Source organism: Heterocephalus glaber, unplaced genomic scaffold (assembly GCF_053883595.1).
Source record: "Heterocephalus glaber isolate CG9 unplaced genomic scaffold, H.glaber_assembly_v1.0 deba00001461, whole genome shotgun sequence".
NCBI lineage: Eukaryota > Metazoa > Chordata > Mammalia > Rodentia > Bathyergidae > Heterocephalus > Heterocephalus glaber.
In genome coordinates, this window is record NW_028258308.1 from 7952548 (window position 1) to 7973222 (window position 20675).

Sequence of the window (20675 nt, forward strand, 5' to 3'; positions counted from 1 at the left end):
CCAAACTTTCCGCTTACAGGGCCAGGTGCCGAGGTGAAATCGCAGCCCTCTCTATACATTTCTGTAGGCCGAACTGCGTCGGAGCACCCTGGTGATGTCGCAGTTGTGTAGAGGGCGCGAGGTTGGAAAACAGATTGCGCAGCACGTTATTCTACCTTTCCTGTAGAGAAGGATTCAAAAACTTCGGGCACTGGCATTCACATGGAAATAAACTTCTAATCGCAAATTACAGGTGCAGGACCTGGTTTTTTCCAGAGCCTTGGAGAGAGAGAGAGAGAGAGAGAGAGAGAGAGAGAGAGAGAGAGAGAGAGAGAGAGAGAGAGAGAGAGAGAGAGAGAGAGAGCGAGCATGCACGGGTGCGAGAGGCTCAGAAAGAAACGCGTACGCGGAGGGAGGATGGGAAGCCTGGCGACTCGAAGGCCGCCTCGGCCAGAACGCAGCCAGCGCGCACCCTGGGACTCCAGCCTCAGTCTTCCAGGCCGGAACCTGCAGGTCGCGCCTGGCGCTCCCCTTCTGAGGGAGCTGTGAGAATGGCTGGAGTCGGGCTGGGCGGCCTCTTCGGAGGGCGGCCGCGGAGGACCTGGGCGCACAGCTTCTCCTCCAGGTTTTGCGCCTCAGAGCTCGGCGCCCAGGGCCGCGGCGGCCAGGCCGAGCCTCCTGCTTTCCTTGCCCGGTGAGCTCACTTCTTCCTCCCGGTACTCCGTTCCGTCCGTCCGCTGGAGCCGGCTCCGACCCGGGCCGGCGGCTAACCCGGGTCGCCGGCTAACCCGGGTCGCCTAGGGTTGCGTTGGAACTCGGGGCTTCCGGCCTTCTCAGTGGACCTCTCATGCCCAGGCGCTTCTTGGGGAGAAGCCTGGGAAGTGAGATTCCTCGAGCAGTAAAGAGGAAGTGGAAACCTGTGAAATGAGAGGATAAGACTTCTTTGTGACCAAACTCAGAGTACGGCCTGGAAGGCTGGGAAGGCCTAGGCGATGCAATAAATGCCCCTTTCACCAGGACCCAGTGCCCGCATCTCTTTTCCTTTCTTCTTGTTTCCTCCTTTCTCATTTTAGTTCATTTGTGTTTTATTTATTTGTGTTTTAAAAATTCATATGCAGGCATATTTGAAAAGCAATTTCCCATTTTAAAATCGGCAGCAGCAGAGGGAGAATTACAAATAAGATTGAATTTAATTAGCTGGTAATTCTCCTCTTATGCCCTATAATTAAACAGATTCTAGTGGTGCTTCGGGGTCCACAAGTGATTATTACAAGCATATTTTACATTTACATTAAAACTTTGTCCCTGGGTTGTAATCCAGAATCTGGCTCCATTTATTCAGAGTTTGAACTTAAGCACTGAGAGCAGAATACTGCTCCCCAGCAATGAAAGGCTGGCTTAATGGGGGCTGTTTGGTTTACTTGGCTGATTTAAATTTTGTCCTGTTTTGAAAGATGGTTGATGGCTCCTGAGGCCACTCTGTAACTGGCCAAGGCATCTGCAGCCTCCAACCCCACAGAACCCTGCCCACACACACAGATTTAAAGCCTGAATTCTTGCAAAACCCAGAGTCACTTTGGTGTCCTCACTGTGTACAGAGAGGCACCTTGGCACATCCAGGCAGCCCGGGCAGTGGACTCTATCCGGCTGCCCTGCAGAAGGACTGTGGTGCCCTACAGATATTCAGAAGCCTTATTTCTTAGCTAAGCAATCTTTCTTCTCCAGTTGTCTCCTCTACCACTTCACCTTTCTCCATCAAGGTTATCCACCAACCTGCCTCTGTGACTCCTTGTGAATCTAGGCTATCCCCCCAGCTGGGTAACAGCCTCTTCTCCAGCCCAGGAACACAGCCACCCGCCAGCAGCCTGTGCCCAGCGGGCTCATCCTGCACCCTGAAGTCCCGGCTGCTGGCATCCCATCTCCTCCCCTAGACAATATCCAGGCTGTAAGTGAGGCGCGTGTCCCTCTTGTCACCAGATCCACCAGTGCTTTTGTTGAGAGCTGCTTCCCTTTTGGAGTCACTATTTCCTTTCCTTTGGAGAATAGAATCCATTCTCCTGGGCTCGCTTAGAAAAATAATAACCAAGACACAGAATCTGTGGTATGATCATTCCAGCTTCTAACAGCTGCCTTGGAGTGGAGACTTTCCGGAAATGGTGGAGATAGGTCTGTTCAGTTAACTGACCTCCACCCTGTCATTTCTCTGGCTGCCTCTTTTCCCGCCTGGCTCTCTAAACTGGTTTTTTTTTTTTTTTTTCTCTCCCTCAAAATATTTCCTGCTGAAACTTCCTCTGTATGTACTTCTTTATTTTTCATAAACAAAAGATCTTTAGAAATAACTACCCCAGGAGGGGAGAGGAGGTTACCAAGCTTGATTTCACTAATGGCACATTATGACCAGGCATTATGTGCATCTTCACCTCGGTCTTCTCATTTGTTGAAAAGTGGTTAGATGCAACAGGCCAAGGTATACATCCACATATACATCTGTGCCAAGATACAGATGGGGAGAACAGTTTAAGTTTCTGAGAGTGCCTTCTTTTGTTAATTCCTAGAAGACTGGTATTCCCTTCAGGGAATGGAAAGAGACCCTCAGGGTGCAAAGCACAAGGTGGGGGTTAGGTCTCCTGAAAACAGTCACCATCCAAGTCCACTTACAGTCACATGATTCATTGAGACCCTTAATCCTCATGATAGCCCTAGCATCAGACCCTGTGACCCTGCCAGTGAAACCCCATAAAACTGGCCAAGAGGCTGGCCAACATTTGCACGTTAATTAGAGTGACTTGGGCCTTAGGCTTCTAGTCTGATGAACAGCTCCAGGGCTGCAGGGGGGGCTTGGAATCCCTTTCCCCCACCGAAGAATGACCTTGATTCTCACCGGGGCATCAGTTGGACACAGTGGGTGATCTCAAAATTAACCCCATTCTGAGGGTAGCTTAATCTAGGTAACTAAGACTAGACCCTGTCCACAAATAGGAACAGGCAAATATCTATTCAAAGGAGGAAACAAGAATAAGCCTTGAGGGCTGGGGATTTAGCATAGTGGTTCCAGCGCCCGCCTCTCAGGCGCAAGGTCCTGAGTTCAATCCCTGGTACCAAAAAAGAACAAGCCTTGAGTTTTTGTTGTTATTATTACTTCTAGTATTCTTATACAACAGAAGTAGGGAGAAGCCCAAAGTGAAAGAAGAGATTTTTGGTATTAAGGGAAGGCGTGGATACTTATTAACCCTCTCCCCCAGTGTGCATGCAAACATAGTGTGTGTGTGTGTGTCTGTCTGTCTGTCTGTCTGTCTGTCTCAGGGCCAGGGGTGGGGGGTGGTTGGGGGTGGTGGTGGTGGTGGTGGGTATCATCCATCCAGAAGCTGAAACTGACTGCTTCCAATACCATTTACAAGCATATGGGAAGGAATGGTGGCTTGGGCCAAGTTAACCACAATTTTGGCCAAGTATCAGAAGTCACAGAACATCCCGAAAACAGATCTGCCCCCATCCATTCCCTGCAAGGAACCCCATGCATGGCACATTTCCTACCAAACGCACCCTCTTTTCCATCCATTTGTGACTTTCACTTGGGGATGGTCTGGATAAGTTGCTGTTTAGATTAGGCTCTGGAGTAACAATTTGAAGCCTCTCCCACAGCCACAGTGATGTAAATGAGGGTGTTAGCTGCTCCTTATAGAAAGCAGTCACCTTTTACATCTTCATCTCTTGTTGCATTGTGAAAGACAAAATGCTTGAGTTCTATCAAATCTACACATACTTATGACACTGCAGAATTTATCTCAGTTATTTTATAATAAATGTGTATTTCCCAGTCCTTCTCCTTTTCATTTATAACCCATACAAATTAACTTCAAACCAGAATATAGCAAAACCTCTCTTATAGTAATACAGAAAATTTATTCATGATTTACTTAATCTAAAACAATTTAGACCTTTCCAATTTGAGTTGAGGGGCTGGGGATGTAGCTTAATGGTGGAGGGCATGCCTAGCATTGGGAAGTCTGCCCAGCATCAATCAACAACAACAAACAAAATCAAAACCAAAAGCAATTTGAGTTAGAGGGTGGGAGCACACCAGAAAATGAGGAGACTCATTCCCACAATTTTAGATGGAATTAGATAAATTTGGTTTTTCTGATTGCTTCTCTTTCTTCCTTTCTTTTTTCCTTATTCTTTGGCCCTAGACACAGAGAAAAGACAATCCAATTCGGAGCTTTAGGGATCATTTGTTCTGCATGTGTTCTCTTTTCCAGATATTTTAAATTATGATCAGAAGGCACCTTACACCATGGCCAGATTGTATTTGGTGTGAGTCTCTTCAAAGCTTCCACCCCCATCAGCAAACAGATATAACCAAAGTAACTGTTATCATTCTAGAACCATACAGATGTCATTCCTGCTTGCTTTTCCATGCATTAGGAAGCTCTGAAAAGATGGACAAGAAATAAGTAACAGTGGAGGAATTGGAGGGAGGGAGGGAGAGAGAGAGAGATTTCACATGTACATTTTGTATATTTTTGCCTGTTTATTAGGAAGTAATCTGATCTGGATATACATGAGATGGTAGATGCTATCAATAGAAATATCATATGTTGAGAAAGATGTTATCTACTGAGAATATGGTATTGGAAAACATGTAATACAGTTTCTGCTTTGCTCAATAAGTCACAAATTGAAGTCTTACTAGAAAATGTTATCTGTATGGAGAAGTATATAAGTTTAAGCGAGGAAAATACACACTATCCCTCTTTTTTGTCATTTTCCCAAATGGGAAGACTTGCCAGTTGCATACCATTTGCTCCTTCAGGGGAGCCTGGCTGGCAGGACTGGCTGAGCTTTCCATCCCCATGGAAAGGCTGAGGTAGAATGTAACTGAAAAGCAGGTTTCACATTCTCTAACAGATGTTTGAAAATGTACAATTTATTCCACAAGGAGAACAAGACCTTTGCCTAGAAATGTCTGCTTCTCAAGAGTACTTTCCTTCCACACACATGCTCTTACATTTCTCAGGGTGGATTCAACATTGCAGCTTTCCCTAAGTTCTAACTGGTGTAAAAGTTCTTGTTAGGCAAATTCTACTCAGGAAACATGCCTTAGACCTAAATTTTAAAAGACAATACAAACAACACTATGCAGGGTAGTGATGTAAACTCAGAAACAGGAGGGATCAACTAAGTATGGACTTGAACAATTGATGCATTCCACTTTGAGGTAATTAAATAGCTCTTGGAAGCCAAAAATATGTTAAGTTGAAACTGCTATGCTCTTCAAGAAATATGCAAATAAACAAACCCACCCAGCCAAAGGACATATCACATTGATGCTTATGTCTCCTGCAGTTTTCCCTATTGCATAGTCCCTGCTAGTAAACAACTTAAATTACTTGTATGGCAAAGGTCAAATTGCAAAATGAAAGGGACTTTTTAAACTATCTATTTAAAGGTATGGTATATTTAAAAATCACATTGGAAATAATCTCTGCTTTATCCATTTGTGTTAATAAACAGATTCTGCTCCAAACACAAAATCAGATTGTCTTTTCCCACAAAAGCAGGTGATCGTCTACATATTTTTCCCCAGTTACTCACTTCATTGTATTGGAAGCTAGAAGAGATTTCAGGTAGTGACCAGGAGAAAGAATGAGGCCATGTCTGTGAAACCCCAAAAGGTGGCAAGTGGGGGAAACAGTGGGGCAGGAAGGAAATGAAAGGAAGCTGAAAGAGCTCTTGGCTTCTCTAGATGTTTGCAGAAGTCAGAATATATGGTGCCAGGTTTTTTCAAAGATGACAAAAGATAGTAAATTTCTTTTCCTTTCTCTTTAAGAATGCCTTCCCCCAAATAAAAGTAAGTCTCCAGGCTGGAGACTTTGCCCCTTTCAGAGGGAATGAGCAGAGACCACTTAGAACAAATTCTCATCATTTAGTAAAAATAACAGGGTGATCATGGAAGCAACAGAGAGTCAAGGGGTTTGTGCTAAAACAAAACAAAACAGCCCTTCAAGGTTGGGCCTGGCCTGGAGAGGGAACATCCCAACGGGTTCTTCATATTTCGAGTTTTATAGACAGCCCATTCCCCAAAGGACATGCTTTCATTAGGTCATAAATGCACCAGCACAGAAGAGAGGGGAGAGAGTGGTGTGTGTATGTGTGTGTGTGTGTGTGTGTGTGTGTGTGCGCGTGCGTGTATGCATGCCCTACTGTGGCACAGGTAGGACCCACAGGGCTGTGGAGAAAGGTGGGATCCTGGGGAGTGGTGTGTGCACCTACTCTTCCGAGGCAGAGTCCAGGGACCAGGAACAGAGGTCACCCTAAGTGAGGCTTCCTAGGGCTTCTGCCACCAGTTCCTAGCTTTTTGATTTCCCATGGGTTTTGCTGAAGCTCCTAAGTGCAGTGCACCACGTCAGCCAAAGGCCATAGAATGTTAAAATTTTAACTCGTTGGAGTTTATTAGTTGGGTCTTTTGTGCCTGAGCCTGAATAGGAAGGAAAAGGGTTATTTGAAGACACACTTGTCAGGGCAACTTCTGGACCGGAGAAGTTTACCTCCTGCAACATCCAAGGACCTAATTAAATGCCCTCATGAGTGAACGCTCACTTCCTGCTCACTTTTCCAGACTGGAGAGGACGTTGGGACAGAGAATCGGCCTGTCTCCCTAGCCACGCGGGTTTCCTGCAGCACATTTCTCAAAGTGAGTCCGGGTTGTGCAACCTGCATCAGTTGGCTGCCTCTGTCAAATCCTGAAGAATGTCTAACTCCACAGCACTGATTCATACAAGTCGGTATCAATTTTGAAATTATTGTAAAATACCACCCCGATGATATATTGTCTGTCTAGGCCAGATTAGTAAAATGTACGTACGCGTATAACATTTGTTTAAGTCACACTCTGAAACGCAGAGAAAATGTTTCAATAGGTGCCTGACTCGACAGGGAACTGGAGCAATCATTATTTCCTTCTTCCTTTTTGATTTTCCATTTCTAAAGAAAGCATTGGTATCCTGGACCAGTTTGGCAATGTGTATTAGAAGGCAAACTAGTCGCTGTCGTTTAAGCCCAATCACAGTTCGTAGTTCAAGGCAAACTGCCTTTAATTGACACGGTGTATATTCGCCTGCTCGCCTCAGACTGCTCGGGCAGGGACAGCCCCAAGAGTATTTATTTCTAGGACTGGAAACAAAACAACCAACCCCGTCTAGTGCGTAAGAGAGCGCTTCAAGATGGACTGCCAGAGAGAGGCTTTTTGACCCCTGTGGAAATTAGTCATATTGACAGACGCGAGGGAAGGTAAATTACCCCGCGCGCTGACGTTACGCAGAAGCGCGCGGAGTTCCGACTCCGCCACGGCGCTGAGGCGGCAGGAGGCTCCTAGTTCCTCTCCCCGGATTCCGATCGAAACCCGCTTTGCTACCCTGGACGTGAGATTTCTACTTCAAGGCGAGGGACACAGCGGTAATAAGAGGCCAGAGGGGTAAAAGGCAAGAGAAAGAAACCAAAAAAGGAGGGAAAGAGAGACGCCCTGCTCCTCCGTACAGCAAACGAGAACCAAGGAGAAATCCAGCGAAGTCCTCAGGGGAAGGAAAAGGGGTGGAGGCTGGGAAGGAGGAGACCCCGCGACTCCGCGCGCCCAGGCCACCACTTGGGAGGTCCGGCCCAACACTGGCCGCGCCACCCTCCCCCGGGGAAGGATCGAGGCTCGGGCGGGGTCACAGTTACACCTCGGCTCCAGGCAAGGACTTAAAACTAAGTGGCGGGGACTGCAGTCTGCAAGCGAGGCCCTGCGGTCATCAGAGGGGGGCCAGGCCCGTGCGCAGGAACGTTTTACAAGGCGTGTGGGTACAAGGGGGGGGGGGGGATCAAAATAAACTACTTTCATCCAGCATGGGCAGTGAAAATAAAAGCTGCCTTTAGAGGAGAAGAGCGGGAGTTTTGAAATTCAGTGTGTGTTTTTATATAGTAAAAACACCCTGTAACTGGGGGAAGCGTTGTGGGAGAAATAACTGCTAAGTTTTGGGGGAGAGGGGGAGAGGGCCATAAGAGGTTAATAGGTTCGCCCCACATCAGATCCTGTACCAGGGCTGCAAGCATCTGCATACATCCAGATGTCTCATTACACAAACTGGAGAATACTTGCGCGAATGGATTGTTGTTAACAAAAAGCATAGTGGTCTCACCTCTTTTCTTTAATTAAAAAAAAAAAAGAATTGAGTCTGTGGACGAGAAATACTGAAAATCGTAAGAAGGATGGCATTTGATTTCACCAGATTGGAACACAGTTCTCCTCTAAGAGTAAATGGCATGGCAACCAAAGCAGAATGGGACGCAAAGAGAAGGCCAAATTCGCCCGGTGGTTGCAGTGTGGGGCTCTAGATCAACCGAGGCGCTGGCCCTGGCCTCAAAGGAAGGGCGAGACGCTGCAGCCCAGCCTGGCTTTCCGGTAGGAGGAGGTGGCCCCTCCAGGGCAGGGCCTGGCCAGGGCAAGTGTGGACCTCGGGCCTGGCGTCGGCGGTATTTTAAGCTCTTCTATTTCCTGGGGGATCCTTCGAAAGGAGGCTCACTCAGGTGTCTATCCAGAGAGGATGTGACAGGAGTAGGGTGTAGTGAGGCTGCAAGGGTATTTTATAGGAAAAATGCTTGTTTTTCAATTAAAACAAATCAAAGCTCTCTCCAGATTCCTCACCTTCTGATTTTCTCGCGTTTCGCCCACAGGAACACGCCATGATCCACAGTTCAGTGGGCCACGGGGGCTGGGATGGGTGGAGCCTAGAAATCCTTTCGGAATCCAGGTGCCAAGCCGCCTTCCTTGCCTTTCATCCCTTCCCTTTCAAGCGCTCTCTCTCTCTCTCTCTCTCTCTCTCTCTCTCTCTCTCTCTCTCTCTCTCTCTCTCTCTCTCTCTCACCCTGGCGGATCTGGGAGCCTGTCTTGGCAGTTTAGAGTGGGGACCAGGGCAATTGGAAAAGTCTCCCTCGCCTCTGGAGAGGTAGGGGGCCAGGCCACTCCTTTATGAAGTTACTTTTTAAGTAAAGGTTCAAAATAAATCCAAATGTTTTTCTGCAAAGAGCTTCCAAACCCGAAGGGGGTCCAGGAATGTAAAACTCGGGGCCCAGATTGGCAAACCTGAAGCGGGCGAATGTTTTATGCACAAACGTGGCTCTGGAAGCACCCCTCTGACCTTGTCGAGGCCCCGATTTCCCCAAGTCTTTATCTTCGGCCCCAGGCGGTTCCTCCGACCCACTTTTCACTCTACTCCCGTTCCCAACAGGCAGCCACTGCCAACCCTTCTTGGGCTCAGCGCTGCCCCGTCCGAAAGTGCTCGCGGCTGCCCAGAATCGGCCCCAGAAAACTCAGCTTCTCCTTTGTTCCCCTCCCCCCTCGCCCTCGCTCCCACCCTCTCTGCTTCGCGGCGTCTCTGCACGGTTTGGCCAGTGCCGCCTAGCCCGCTTCCCCGTGCTCTGCAGCTGCCCCCGCGTCCCGGATGCGGCGCTCCTACCCACCGGATTGCCTTGGGGACCCTCGGTTCTGAGTCTTCGGCAGCGTGGCGCCGTGAGCGAGGCGCACAGGATCCCCCCAGGCCCGCCACATCTACGCATTTAGAAGCCGGGTAGGCCTGCAGTCGAAGATGCTCAGAGGAGGAGGAAGTGGCGAGAAAAAGAAGGCTGAAAAACAAACAACCCCCCCCCCCCAAACAAAAAACCCACCCCTAACATAAAGCACCAAAACCAACACTGAGGCTGGACTGTTTCGGTTTCACACGAAGCGACCTGGTGTATCTGGAGAAGGTTTTGAAGACGTTTAGGAGGCAGGGTGAGCTTTCTGCTGAGAAACTCAATCTGCCATACAGTAGCGGCCCCATCTGGGAACTGTCACTGCTGACAGCACCATAGGGCACAGCGTGATCTTCCGCACAGCCTCACTCCCCGAAATACCCTCCTTAATCAAAGGGTGTCTGCGCTGGAGCAGAGCTGACCGCGTGAGCAGAAGGGCCTGTGGATTCCACCCCGGCCCGCCCCTCCCCACGCACAGCACACAGCCCCAGCCCCTGTCTCCCCGGCACCTTAATTAAAAACGGAAGAGAGACAGGCTGATGTCATTGCTCTCAGGAGATCATAAACGTAAAAGAGTCATCCTGTGAGAATCCCCGAAAATGACTTTAATGAATAATTTCAGAGACAGTTATGGCTTTGGGTGATTACTGAGCGAGAATATGAAAACCAGATTTGCTAGAGAAGGCGATGGTCAGCCACTTTCCTCCATTAAAACCACACTGCTTTCCTTCTTTCCCCAAGGCTTAGTTACTCATTGCATTTTCAGGTTTCTTCTTTAAAAAAACAAAAGCAACAAACACCCCCCCCTCCCCCCTCCCGCATTTCTGCTTAGTCCTGAAGACAAAAATGTCAGCTCTAGACAATGACAATAATAACTCACTTCAAATGGAAGGCAGTTATGCTGCCCTGGTCAATATCCATTGGCTTCCATCTTTTTACAAAGGATGGATTTATTGTCATCTTAATTTAGAATATCTTTTTTGGCTTCTCCTGTAGGCAATCTAAATAATTAAGTTTGCAAACTCTGCTCCTAAGTGCACTGTTTGGTCTAAATCACTTTAGCTGGCAGGACAGCAGAGGACCAAATAACTTGCTTTTACAGAGAAATCTGCAGGTCTCTCTGATTCTTCAGTTCTTGGTCACCAATGGATTAAAGATGGTTTAGTGTTAGAACAAGGAATGGTATTTTGAAGCACCCCATTTGGTCATGATGGCGGTTGGTTTCTTATGTTGTTGTGGATTTAAAAATACATTTTATATATTTTAAATACTATTTGAGAAAACAGCTAGGGTATAGGTTGGGGAAAGGGACTGGTGAGTACCTTCTGATCCTTTACAAAAATGATTTACTTGCCTGCAAGTCTGTCTTCTTTGCCTGAAAATATAAACAGGCTTTCTGAGCCTGTGACCCATCTTGATTTATCCCATCTAATTCAATTAAAAGTTCACATATACTCTGAGCCTGAAAGTATTATGGCAGAAGTGATGTGGGTTTTCTTGTTTTGAGTTGGTTTGAATGACTCAAAAAACTGGTTATTCATCTTCACAGACCCCCTAAGGCAGCACTATGGAAGATGGCCATTGTCTGTCCTCCATCTAGAAGCACAGATAGACCTGGTCCTCCAGTCATTAAGAATATTATCTAAAGCCAGGGATTTAGCTCAGTGGTTTCGCCGCTTGCTGCGCAAGCACAAGGACCTGAGTTCAATCCCCGGTACAAAAAAAAAAAAAAAAGAATATTATCTAAAAACCTTATTCCTTATCCCTAGCCCCAAACCATAGGGCTCAAGGTTTCTTTTCCCCTTTGTCTGAAGATATAGATGGGTAGGAGGAGAAAGCCACACTATCATGTAACATTTTCCCTGAGTTAGGGAGAAATGTCCCTTTCTGTCTTAGATTACATGGACATACTTTGACATTTGGTGTATAGTGTAGCCTGGAAAAATTGAAACAAAGAGAACTCTGGGGAATTTTTCACTGTTGGGTTCCCAGTTTAGTTTTAATACTCTTGGGTTACAAAATAAATTTTGTCATTCTACTGAAATAACGAGGCTGTCTTCTTTTCCCTCTAGGCACATTCACTGTCACTTCTGACTGAACACCCCTCGCTTGGCTTTTTTTGGTCCCTGTGGGAATAAATTGCATGCTAGGCAAAACCACCACTGAGCTACACCTCTAGCTGTCTGGATTTGCTTTGAATTTTTGCATTGCCCAATTCCATCGAGGTGTATAGCTCATGCATGATAGAGCAAATTCTCTTCCTGTAGAGACTTTAAATAATGCAGACCTTGCCCCACTCCTCACTTATTCTTGATAATGTCACTCCTATCCCCCTATCCACAGGGTTCAGTGTTTCACATCCGTCAGAGAAAGCATGCCAAAGTGGAGGGCCAATTGCTGCAGGTGGGTGTGGCTTCAGCCAGGGGTTCTGGAATCCTCTGTGTTAGCTTTTGAAAATCAGTCTTTAGAATCAAGTCCCAGACCTGCAGAGTCAGAAAATCTGGTGAAGCTGGGGTGAAGTAGGGCTGGATTTGTAATTTCCCTGGGGAGTGGGAAGCCCTTACCCCAAGGGTTTGAGGTTCATCCCAGCACCCCTAATTCCACCAGAAACCAGGCGAGCCCACAGGGCGCCAGGGTCAGAGGCCCAGGGCATCTGACAGTTCATCCAGGAATTATGCGCACATAGCTGATCTGAATTCTGAACACTACAGCACGGTATAGGATAAAGCTTCCTGCAAGCATGCTCTCCCTCCAGAAGTGTTAGACAGCAACTCATAGATCCATTAGGTTTCAATAGCAGGTGCAATGACACTATGTTCTATAATCAGCTGCTGCCAGCCCTCTCCACAAGGCAGAAGATCCCACTATTTGCATGAAGGCTATAGGGGCCAACGGGTGTCCAGGTGGGGCAGGTAGACCTGGGAGCTGTCTTAAGAGCAGCCTGACCCCGTGAAGGCCAGCTCCCCACCCTCAGCTCGACTGTCACTGCCTCCCAGGCTGCAGCTCTTGATGTAGGAGAGCAGTGCCCAGGCTCAGGGATAGCAAAAAAGCTCATCAGTCCCGGAGCTGGGCGGTTTCTTCCAAGAGTAATGCAGGAAACTTAGCCGGTTGGAAAATTTGAGTGGGGAGAGGGCACTAGAAACATCATTTGGCCCCTCCTCGCCCCAAACAAGGAAAACAAAACCGTCTTCTGAGCTAAAAATACATATTTAGAAAATCCCCGCGCTCAGGCGGGCGGCGCGTTCCAGCTGCCGGCCTGGCCCAGGGAGTACTTGGCCGCGCAGCCGCCGATTACACCCAGCTCGGCCGGCCGGGATGGCTCCGAGCCGTCTGCCCTGACGTCAGCGGGACTCTGGCCCCGCAGCAGCGAGATAGGCGAGCGGTCCGGGCTCGGGCGCGGCACTAATCGCTCCCAGATGTCCCTAATAGCGGAGATAAAGACGGACGAAGAGCCCAGGAATAAATCTGTAATCAGGGCTCCACCATCTGATCATCAAAGCGGACCCAATGGCTGGAGAGTTTGGAGGGATGTGTGTAGGGGGAAGCGTTTGTGGGGAAAGGTAGGGCGCGCGTTCTTGGATGGGAACCGACTTGGGCAAGGTGGAGCGGCGAGAATAGGGACAAAAGCTTCCAACTTCTGTGCGCACGGAAGTCAGATACTCCGAGCACTTCACCCTCCATTAGCTGCCAGGCCGAAGCCGTTTAGCAGCTACAGGCTCATTAGAAGTGGACAGACTGTTGCAACATTGCGCGGCTGAGTGATAAGGCGGCCCTCTCAGAACTGTCCGGCCCCCGGAAACGTGGGATGGGTTTCCTCTCCTGGAGCGGCCCCTCTCTCCCTCTCCCTTTTGGAAACAGTTAAAAAATACATAGGCGTGCCCTCGCCCCCTATTCCCTACAGCAGCATTTCATTGCCCTGAGATGATTAGGGAGAAGGTTGCTGGGGCTTCCAGCAGGTTTCTTAGCCCCGCTCCTGGGTTTTTCTTTCCGAGAGATCGGAGGGCTCGGGCCGGAGTCCTGCACGTCAGGAAGACTCAGACTCATTAGCGCCCCCTCCTTGTGTGGAGAACTGGATCTTAAGGGCTGGGCCCAATCAAAGAAATGTTTTCCCTCCGGTCAACAGATTCTGAATACGGCAGATAGGCCGTGCCCAGGGTCCAGATTCAGTTCTCTCTGGGGCTCAGCCACAAGCCTCCTTGCAGACCATCTCCCCTGGGAACCCATGAGCCAGCCCGTCTTTTTTGTGACTCAAGCTGAGTGGGTGGGATTCAGGCACAGGGCAAAGCAGAGATGATGTTAAGCAGTTGTGGAAGAGAACACAGTGAGCAGAGTTAGAAACAGGTTTGGTTAAAGTTCCAAGAAGGGAGCTTTTTGTAGACCAGTTCTACAAATGCAATCTTGGGTTTTATAAAAGCATTATTTGTTCTGTTTACTGTTCCTTGCACAAGCAGTCTAGGCTACTGCAACGTGTCCGGGTTCTCTCTGCAAAGCTAGTCTGGGAAGGAGTTCGTAGGCCTCCTTTGGCTCCCGGTGGCTTTGCATTTAGGCTCATTCTCCTCCGCCATACCCCTTCCTGTTATTTCTGCGAGCGTCCAGCGCCCGCTCTCCCCCTACGTAAATAAGAGTAAGAGACCACTAGCTCCGCAATCTTCCCCTGCTGCCGGCAGCAGCCAGCAGTCAGAGGTGAGGGAAGGGAATTGGGCCACCGTCTACCCCGAACTCACACGCACACTTTTTCCAAGGGGCCTTAGGGGTTGGCCTCCCTGCTCCACTGTTGCAGTCATCTCATCGCTGAAGCAAAGGCAAACCAGGCCTCAGGTACCCTCCACCTGAGGACAGCTAGGCTAAGAGGCCCATCGCTGTTAGATGTTCCAGCCCACGGACTGACACACCCGGATTCTGGAGCTTCCCGTACCTCCAGCTCTCAGAGTGAGGTTTCCTTTGTGATTTGGAAGGCAATCAGAATCCCAAGCCCACTGGGAGTTCTCAACCGGAAAAAGCCCCCAAAGCTGCTGTCAGTGCCCGGGCTGAGGACGAAAGTCCTGGCAAGTTGAGAGTTAGACCACAATCTGGAGTTTGCCAGATCCCTTCCCAAGCTGAGAACGGTCTGCATGCGCGCCCACACCCACAATGGCCGATCCCTCGCCTGCTGCTGCAGCAAGGTTATCAGGCTTTCAGCCTGCGCAGCAGTCTGGGACCAAGTACTGACAGCCAGATCTACCATCAATTTACCTTCCGCCGCCCCAGCTTCCCATTTAGCTTTTAACGTCAAATCCTACATTTTTGTCGGCTCCGGCCTGTCTAGAGTGCTTGTGATTTCGCTGCAGGAGTGATTGCTCTTAACAAAATGGCAGCAACTACATTATCCAAGCAATTAAAACAGGGGCCTTTTAGCCAGTCTGGCAAAGCAGGAGATTGGAAACTTTTTTTTTTTTTTAACAAAGAAGAATAGTTAAAAGAGGACAAATTGAGTAGAAAAGAAAAGCACAAAAATGCAGGAGAAATGGCTGCTTAACTGCTCAGAACTTGCACGTGCATTGGGAATGCTGGGTGGCTGGGAGCCTCGGGGCGCTGGGATGTTGGTCTGCTGAGGGAAGCGATAATTTGGGGTGTCCCGATGGTTGGTCTTTGGCCAACTGGAATATGCTTCCCGTTAGCAGGTTTGGCTGCTAGAGGTGAGGGGTAGCTGGAACCCTTCTGTGGTGTGGGGTAAATTGAGTCTAATGGGATTCCCAGCAGTTTGGACTGGCAAAGAGCATAGGGTACCAGGCTTGGTGCTGCTGGCGGTGAGGATGAGACTGCCGGCAGGAGGAAGAGGAATCTGGCAGTGCTTGACCTCTGCCAGACTAAGAGCCAGGTGCCTGGAGCACAAGTTAAAAGGCCTGTGTATTAGCAAGGGGCTGCATAGTGACGGTGCACCAGGATCTTTGGGTTCCCTTATGTGGGTGCTTAATAAACCAGAAAAAGTGTTAAACCAGCCCAAGTGCTTGAAGGCCCAGATGGGAAGACCAGCTACCCAAGGCACCCACAGACACACGCGCCTGGTGAAGATAACCTCTTTCTGTTCTTGTTTTTATAACCTTGCAGCTTCCACCGTTTATCCACCCCATCACTTTGGTGGACTTCTTTCACCTCTAGGACCTGGAGTCTTTCTCCTGAGCGGGTAAAATAAAGGAAGCTGGAGGCAAGAAAGGGGAAGCCAGTTCGCCAGACCGACAAGGATTGAGAGAGCAGCAGAAAAGCAGGGCGCGCCTCCCCCCACCTCCCAGTGCTATAAACAAAGGCAAGTGTCAGTAAACACAGCCCCCCCACCCCGCCCACCAGGTCGGCTCTGCGCCGGCTGACCTGTGGGGAGAAAGTTCAGATCGCTTTGGCCGAGTTGTTCTAACCCCGCGCCCTCCTGTTGTCAGCCGCCCCAGAAGTCCGCAAAGCCACTCCCTCATCTCTCCCGGGCACTTGCGAGTTTGCCCCTTCGGGCCTGATCAGCCCCTGGCGGGCACCCGGGTCACAGTAGGCACCAGTGAGGCATGGGAGCCCTTGGGATGTCATAGGAGGGTCTGTGGCCATAGGCGAGGTGCAGACACCACGTGGGGATGGGTTCCAGGATGGAAACCCTCTGGCCAGCTTCTCCAACAACAGTCACATACATGGCCTTTCATGAAACAAACCGCTTTTTAATACGCTTTACCTTTCTCCCTGCTCTCTTCCCACCCCTTCCCTCCCCCTCCTCCCCGGTCTGCAGTTAGAACTTTACAACACTTCAGTTTCTCTGATTTCTAGAGCAGAGTCAAGCTCTAGACAAGTCGGGGCGGGGGGCGGGGGGCAGGGGCTTTCTTCTGGGACATTACTGGACTCTGGGACACCAGAACCCCGAGAGGGTGAAAACCTTGGTGGCTGGTAGTAGGGGTAGCTTGCAGCTTGCTCTGGTGTGCTGCTGCCGGGAAGACTTTAGACACCGCACAGTTAATATTGAGTTCCTTGTAGCTCCTTGTAAATCTAACCCACCTCTTGCCCCCCTTTAAATCTGTGGTCTTGTTCACGATTTCTTACTTGACGTAAAATTCCTTGTTACCTAATCATATGGTTTTTTCAAAAGCCCCCCACCATCCTCAGGCCGGACAGCTCAGAAGAGAATCCACCCAACCTAGACTACAATCAAAACCTTTTTTTTTCCTTTCCTTTCCTTTTATCCCCCCCCTATTTTAAACCAGACACCCTGGAGTATTTCCTGAGGCTGTAATAATGCCTGAGATTCTTCTTACACCTCCTCCACTGAAAACCTCTCACCAAACACAAATCCAAGCAGGCATCTGACTGATTTCAAGAAAATAAGGACACCTTTCCACCTCCTGAGACAACCGCAGGCCATTCCTTGGCCCAGACACGTGTCCTATAGGGCACTCCCTGGCCTCCTGGGAGCTTGGGGGAAAAGCAAAGGGACAGGACTTAGATCTTGCCCAGGTTGATGGCAGGATTTTCACCAAGGACACTTCTCTTAACAGTGCCTCCTTAGCCTCACCCGGACAGGGACCACAGACGTGCTGATTGATCGGAACCACTGACTCTTTCAAATAAAGTTAGAGGCAAGTATGATAATTTAGTTTACTTCTGAATATTTAAATATTATGAAAACAAGTATAACAGCTTTGTTTTCAAAATTCTTTTGAGGTATCAGCCATTAAAAGATTAGGATTTTTGTAAAAAAAACACACAGTGGTTTATTGAATACTTACAATGTTTACACCTTCAATATTAATTAAATTCCACTTAGTTTTAGAGGACGGAAGTGCACAAAACAAGTAGCTATTGGAAACATCTTTGAATAGGGAATGATCACATGAAAGGACAGCACTAGTTACCGACCCCAACGGAAATGTTAGTGGCCCTGTTTTCTGCTTTGAAATAAAACTTTATAATCCCCAGGAATATTTATATCCAAAGGCCAGGAGTTAAAGATACACTTCACATATGCACTAGTGTCTGCTGTCTTTATCTGGAAGGAGCTGGTTAGGTGAGAAGGGGCCACGGTGGTGTCTACACAGCCGACAGGGAACACTCACACACACACAAAATCTACGAGTCGAAGGGATCCCTTACCACGTGGGAGTGTCCTCTTCATATTAAAATATGGAATGCTTTTCTTCAAATATCCACTTTTTTGGAGGGGGAGGTGGGGAACAGATGCCTCAAAGGGGGGCAAAGAGAGGGGGATGGAAATTGCACATAAATAAACCGTATGATCCAAATGCAAGTAGTCCTCAGAGCGGAGCCTAGGGCTTGCCGGGAGTCCTGGGTCTGCATCTGGCACACTGGCCCCTGCTCACTCGCTCTCTCCTCCTCTTCCTCCTCTTCTTCACTGCTTGAGCTCCAGGGCCCAGACGTGCTGCGGCCAGCCTGTCCGGCCTTTGGTTTTCTTGTCATTGTTGCTTACTGTGCTTTTCAAGATTTCGTTCTGCATAGAAGGAAGGCGAGAAGGAGAAAAAAGGAAAGAAAATCAGAGCAGATACCTGGTCCCAAGCCACCCCAGCATTTCCTGGGCCAGAGGAGAAGAAGAGAGGAAGGGAGGACTAGGAAGAGGGTTGACTCCAAGTCCCAGGCCCTGCAGAAAAGTGAGCTAGGGTCTGCAAAGCTCTAGCTACCACCGTGGCCTCCACACTGCAGCACTCAACTACCAGAGTGGCAAGTTTATAAACAATTGCCCACTTTTGAGTCCTTTATAGAGGAGCCCTTTTTTTCCTGACTCCAGATGTAGGGGCTGCAGTGGGGCTGGTGGGCACTAAATGTGCCTTCTGTTTTCAATAGCAATTCCGGATCCATGTTCTAAGAAAAATGGGCCAAAGGCCACTCTGCTCCAGCCAGGGCCTTTCAGCCAGTGGCTTTGGGCTTCCAACTCAGAAGCTCCTCTAAGGCCTGTGAAATTTCTGGTCATTTGGAAGGTCATTTGCTTATGCAGCCATCAAGGGTCAAATGCCCAAAAGGGGACCATCTCAAGAAATGGAATTATTTTTCAGGTGTTCATGGCAATAGCCTGGTGTCCTGAACACTACCATGCTGTGGTCACTTGATAGGAACCTGAGGAAATTTTAAATGACTCAGTAAAATTTGGGGTTACTCCTAATAACAACAACTGTAGTAATATTTAAATTTTGTCTTGAAATGTAGAGATTTGCTCAAGTAAAACATCACAGCCAAAGAGAAACTTGAGCTGTATTGTGAGGTTCAAAGTACTTATCTAATATTTTCCTTTATGTCTTTTGGGCATAGAAATAAGAGCAATTATAAAACTCTCTTAGGGTTCAGGATCAGTGGCAACCTCATTTTCAGAGGGTGGAATAATTGGAATTGAGAGCTTCTTTCATTAGAAATACCTGAAAGCAAGGTCAAATTGGAGGCTAAATGAAGGCTCCAAAGGGGACAGAATGAGGGGTCCAGGCTAGTTCGACATCAGCCTGGATCAAGAGTTTGGGAAGCTCTTCCTAAGTGCCCAGAGGGACTGTCAGAAGTGCCCAGCCTCTCTCTTAAGACCTCCCCTCCTTCTGCAGAATTCCTCCCGCATCTCTTTCTGCTGGAAACCGTCCCCAGCACGACCTGGTGTGATCAACGCAGCCAAAGAATGCGGGGTGCCACCTCTCAGCCCGACTGGAAAGAAGCCCAGTGCAGCAGCCCCTGAACCCCACACCCCCAACCGCCCTCTGCCCCCGATACTGACCAGCTCCTTCTTCCGTTTCTCCTCTTTCACGTCTGTCTTTTTGATCTCCGCCTTGAAGGCCTCCGCCTCGCCGTTCTGGTCGTCCTTGGCCAGGAGGTCCATGAGGTAGGCGATGTAGCTGGTGGCCAGGCGCAGCGTCTTGATTTTGGAGAGTTTGGTGTCGGCGGGCACGTTGGGAATGCACTCGCGCAGCTCGGCGAAGGCGCTGTTGATGCTCTGAGTCCTGCGCCGCTCCTTGCGGTTGGCGGTGCCCCGGCGCTTCACCGGGCGCGGCCCCCCCAGGCCTGGAGGCCCGGCGCCGGGCGGCACTCCCCCGTAATGGGAGTGGTCCAGGCCGGCGGCGCCGCTGGCATACTCGGGGCTGTAGGACAGGGCCATGCTGTAGTCGGGGGGCGACATCTCGGGGTGGCCGATGAGCCAACCGTGGAAGTAGGGGTTCTCCTCGTGGCTGCAACGGCTGGCGGCGGCGGCGGCGGCAGCGGCGGCGGCGGCGGCGAACGGATAACCCTCATGGTGCACCACGGGGTGGTGGGGAAAGCCCCCTACCAGACTCATGTCGCCCTCCGCGGCCCTCCACGCGCCCCAGCGTGCGCGCAGCCCCACCGCGCCCTCTGCCCGGGACCCCGCTTCGGCGCTCGGCGTCTTCCCCCACCCCCCACCCCCCAGACCCCGGGCGCCCGGGCCCGCGCGGCAGCCGCAGAGGGGGCTGCTGCAGCCCGGGCCCCGGACCCCCGCCTGGCCAGCCGGGCCTGCCTCAGCAGCGCTGCGGACGCCGGCTCCCCATGGGGCGCGGCGAGCTGGTCCCGGCACCGTGCGCCCCTGCCTGCCGCCGCCTTCGCCGCCGGTTCCCGCCTCGCTCGGCAGCCCGCGCGCCGGCTCCTGTCTCCCGGGCTGCTGCTGCGCGGAGGCTGAATCCTCTAGTGCTCATGCAAAGGTGCCCGGGCTGCAGCGAGGCTGCGGCGCGGAGCCCCGGTACTCCGCGCGCGGGCCGCGCTCCTGGCACCGAAGCTAACCTGGAATCCGGGGGCGAGTCCAAGCCGCGGCTGGAGGAGCGGCCCGGCTCTGCGGGGTGGCGGCGGGGTCGGCTTCTCACAGCAAAGCTACCTCCGTGCGACCCTCCCCTTCCCGCCCCTTCCCCTCCCCCACCAGCCCGATCTGGGTTCTTGGACTCTTATTGTTTTAATGAAAAAAAATTTTTTTGGCTGTTGTTTTGGTTCTTGAATGTGAGTTTTAGCTGCAAGTAACGTGTCTTCGCTCCTCTCAGGATCTCTCGGAGGGTTTTCAGAGAGGTCTCAGTGCATCCATGTTCTCAGATCCTCTCCTTTTGGGGCAAGGATGTGGGGCCCTGGAAGCGCCTTGGCGAGCGGAGGCTGCGGCGTGGGCTCCCGGACGGGTCTGCGGGTGGCCGAAGCAGCTCGCGGGTGTCGGCGGCGGCTCT

General features: G+C 50.1%; 1 protein-coding gene across 1 annotated transcript; it reads right to left on the bottom strand.

Annotated features, from left to right (window-relative positions):
* Nucleotides 1–279: 279 nt before the first annotated feature.
* Hand2 (heart and neural crest derivatives expressed 2) lies at nt 280–19884 on the bottom strand. The gene is made up of 3 exons (XM_004852942.4): nt 19238–19884; nt 15874–17980; nt 280–896 (listed from the first exon to the last, which is right to left on the bottom strand). The coding sequence occupies exons 1-2, from the start codon at nt 19790–19792 to the stop codon at nt 17882–17884; spliced, it is 654 nt and encodes a 217-aa protein (XP_004852999.1). The 5' UTR covers nt 19793–19884; the 3' UTR covers nt 280–896; nt 15874–17881.
* Between the last annotated feature and the right edge of the window lie 791 nt (nt 19885–20675).

What these genes read in the sequence shown, in the direction of transcription:
- Hand2 (XM_004852942.4), bottom strand. Translation starts at nt 19,792, where the DNA reads ATGAGTCTGGTAGGGGGCTTTCCCCACCACCCCGTGGTGCACCATGAG. An exon ending in AGAAACGGAAGAAGGAGCTG is followed by an intron (nt 17,981 to 19,237) that starts GTCAGTATCGGG and finishes CCTTCTATGCAG; the next exon opens with AACGAAATCTTGAAAAGCAC.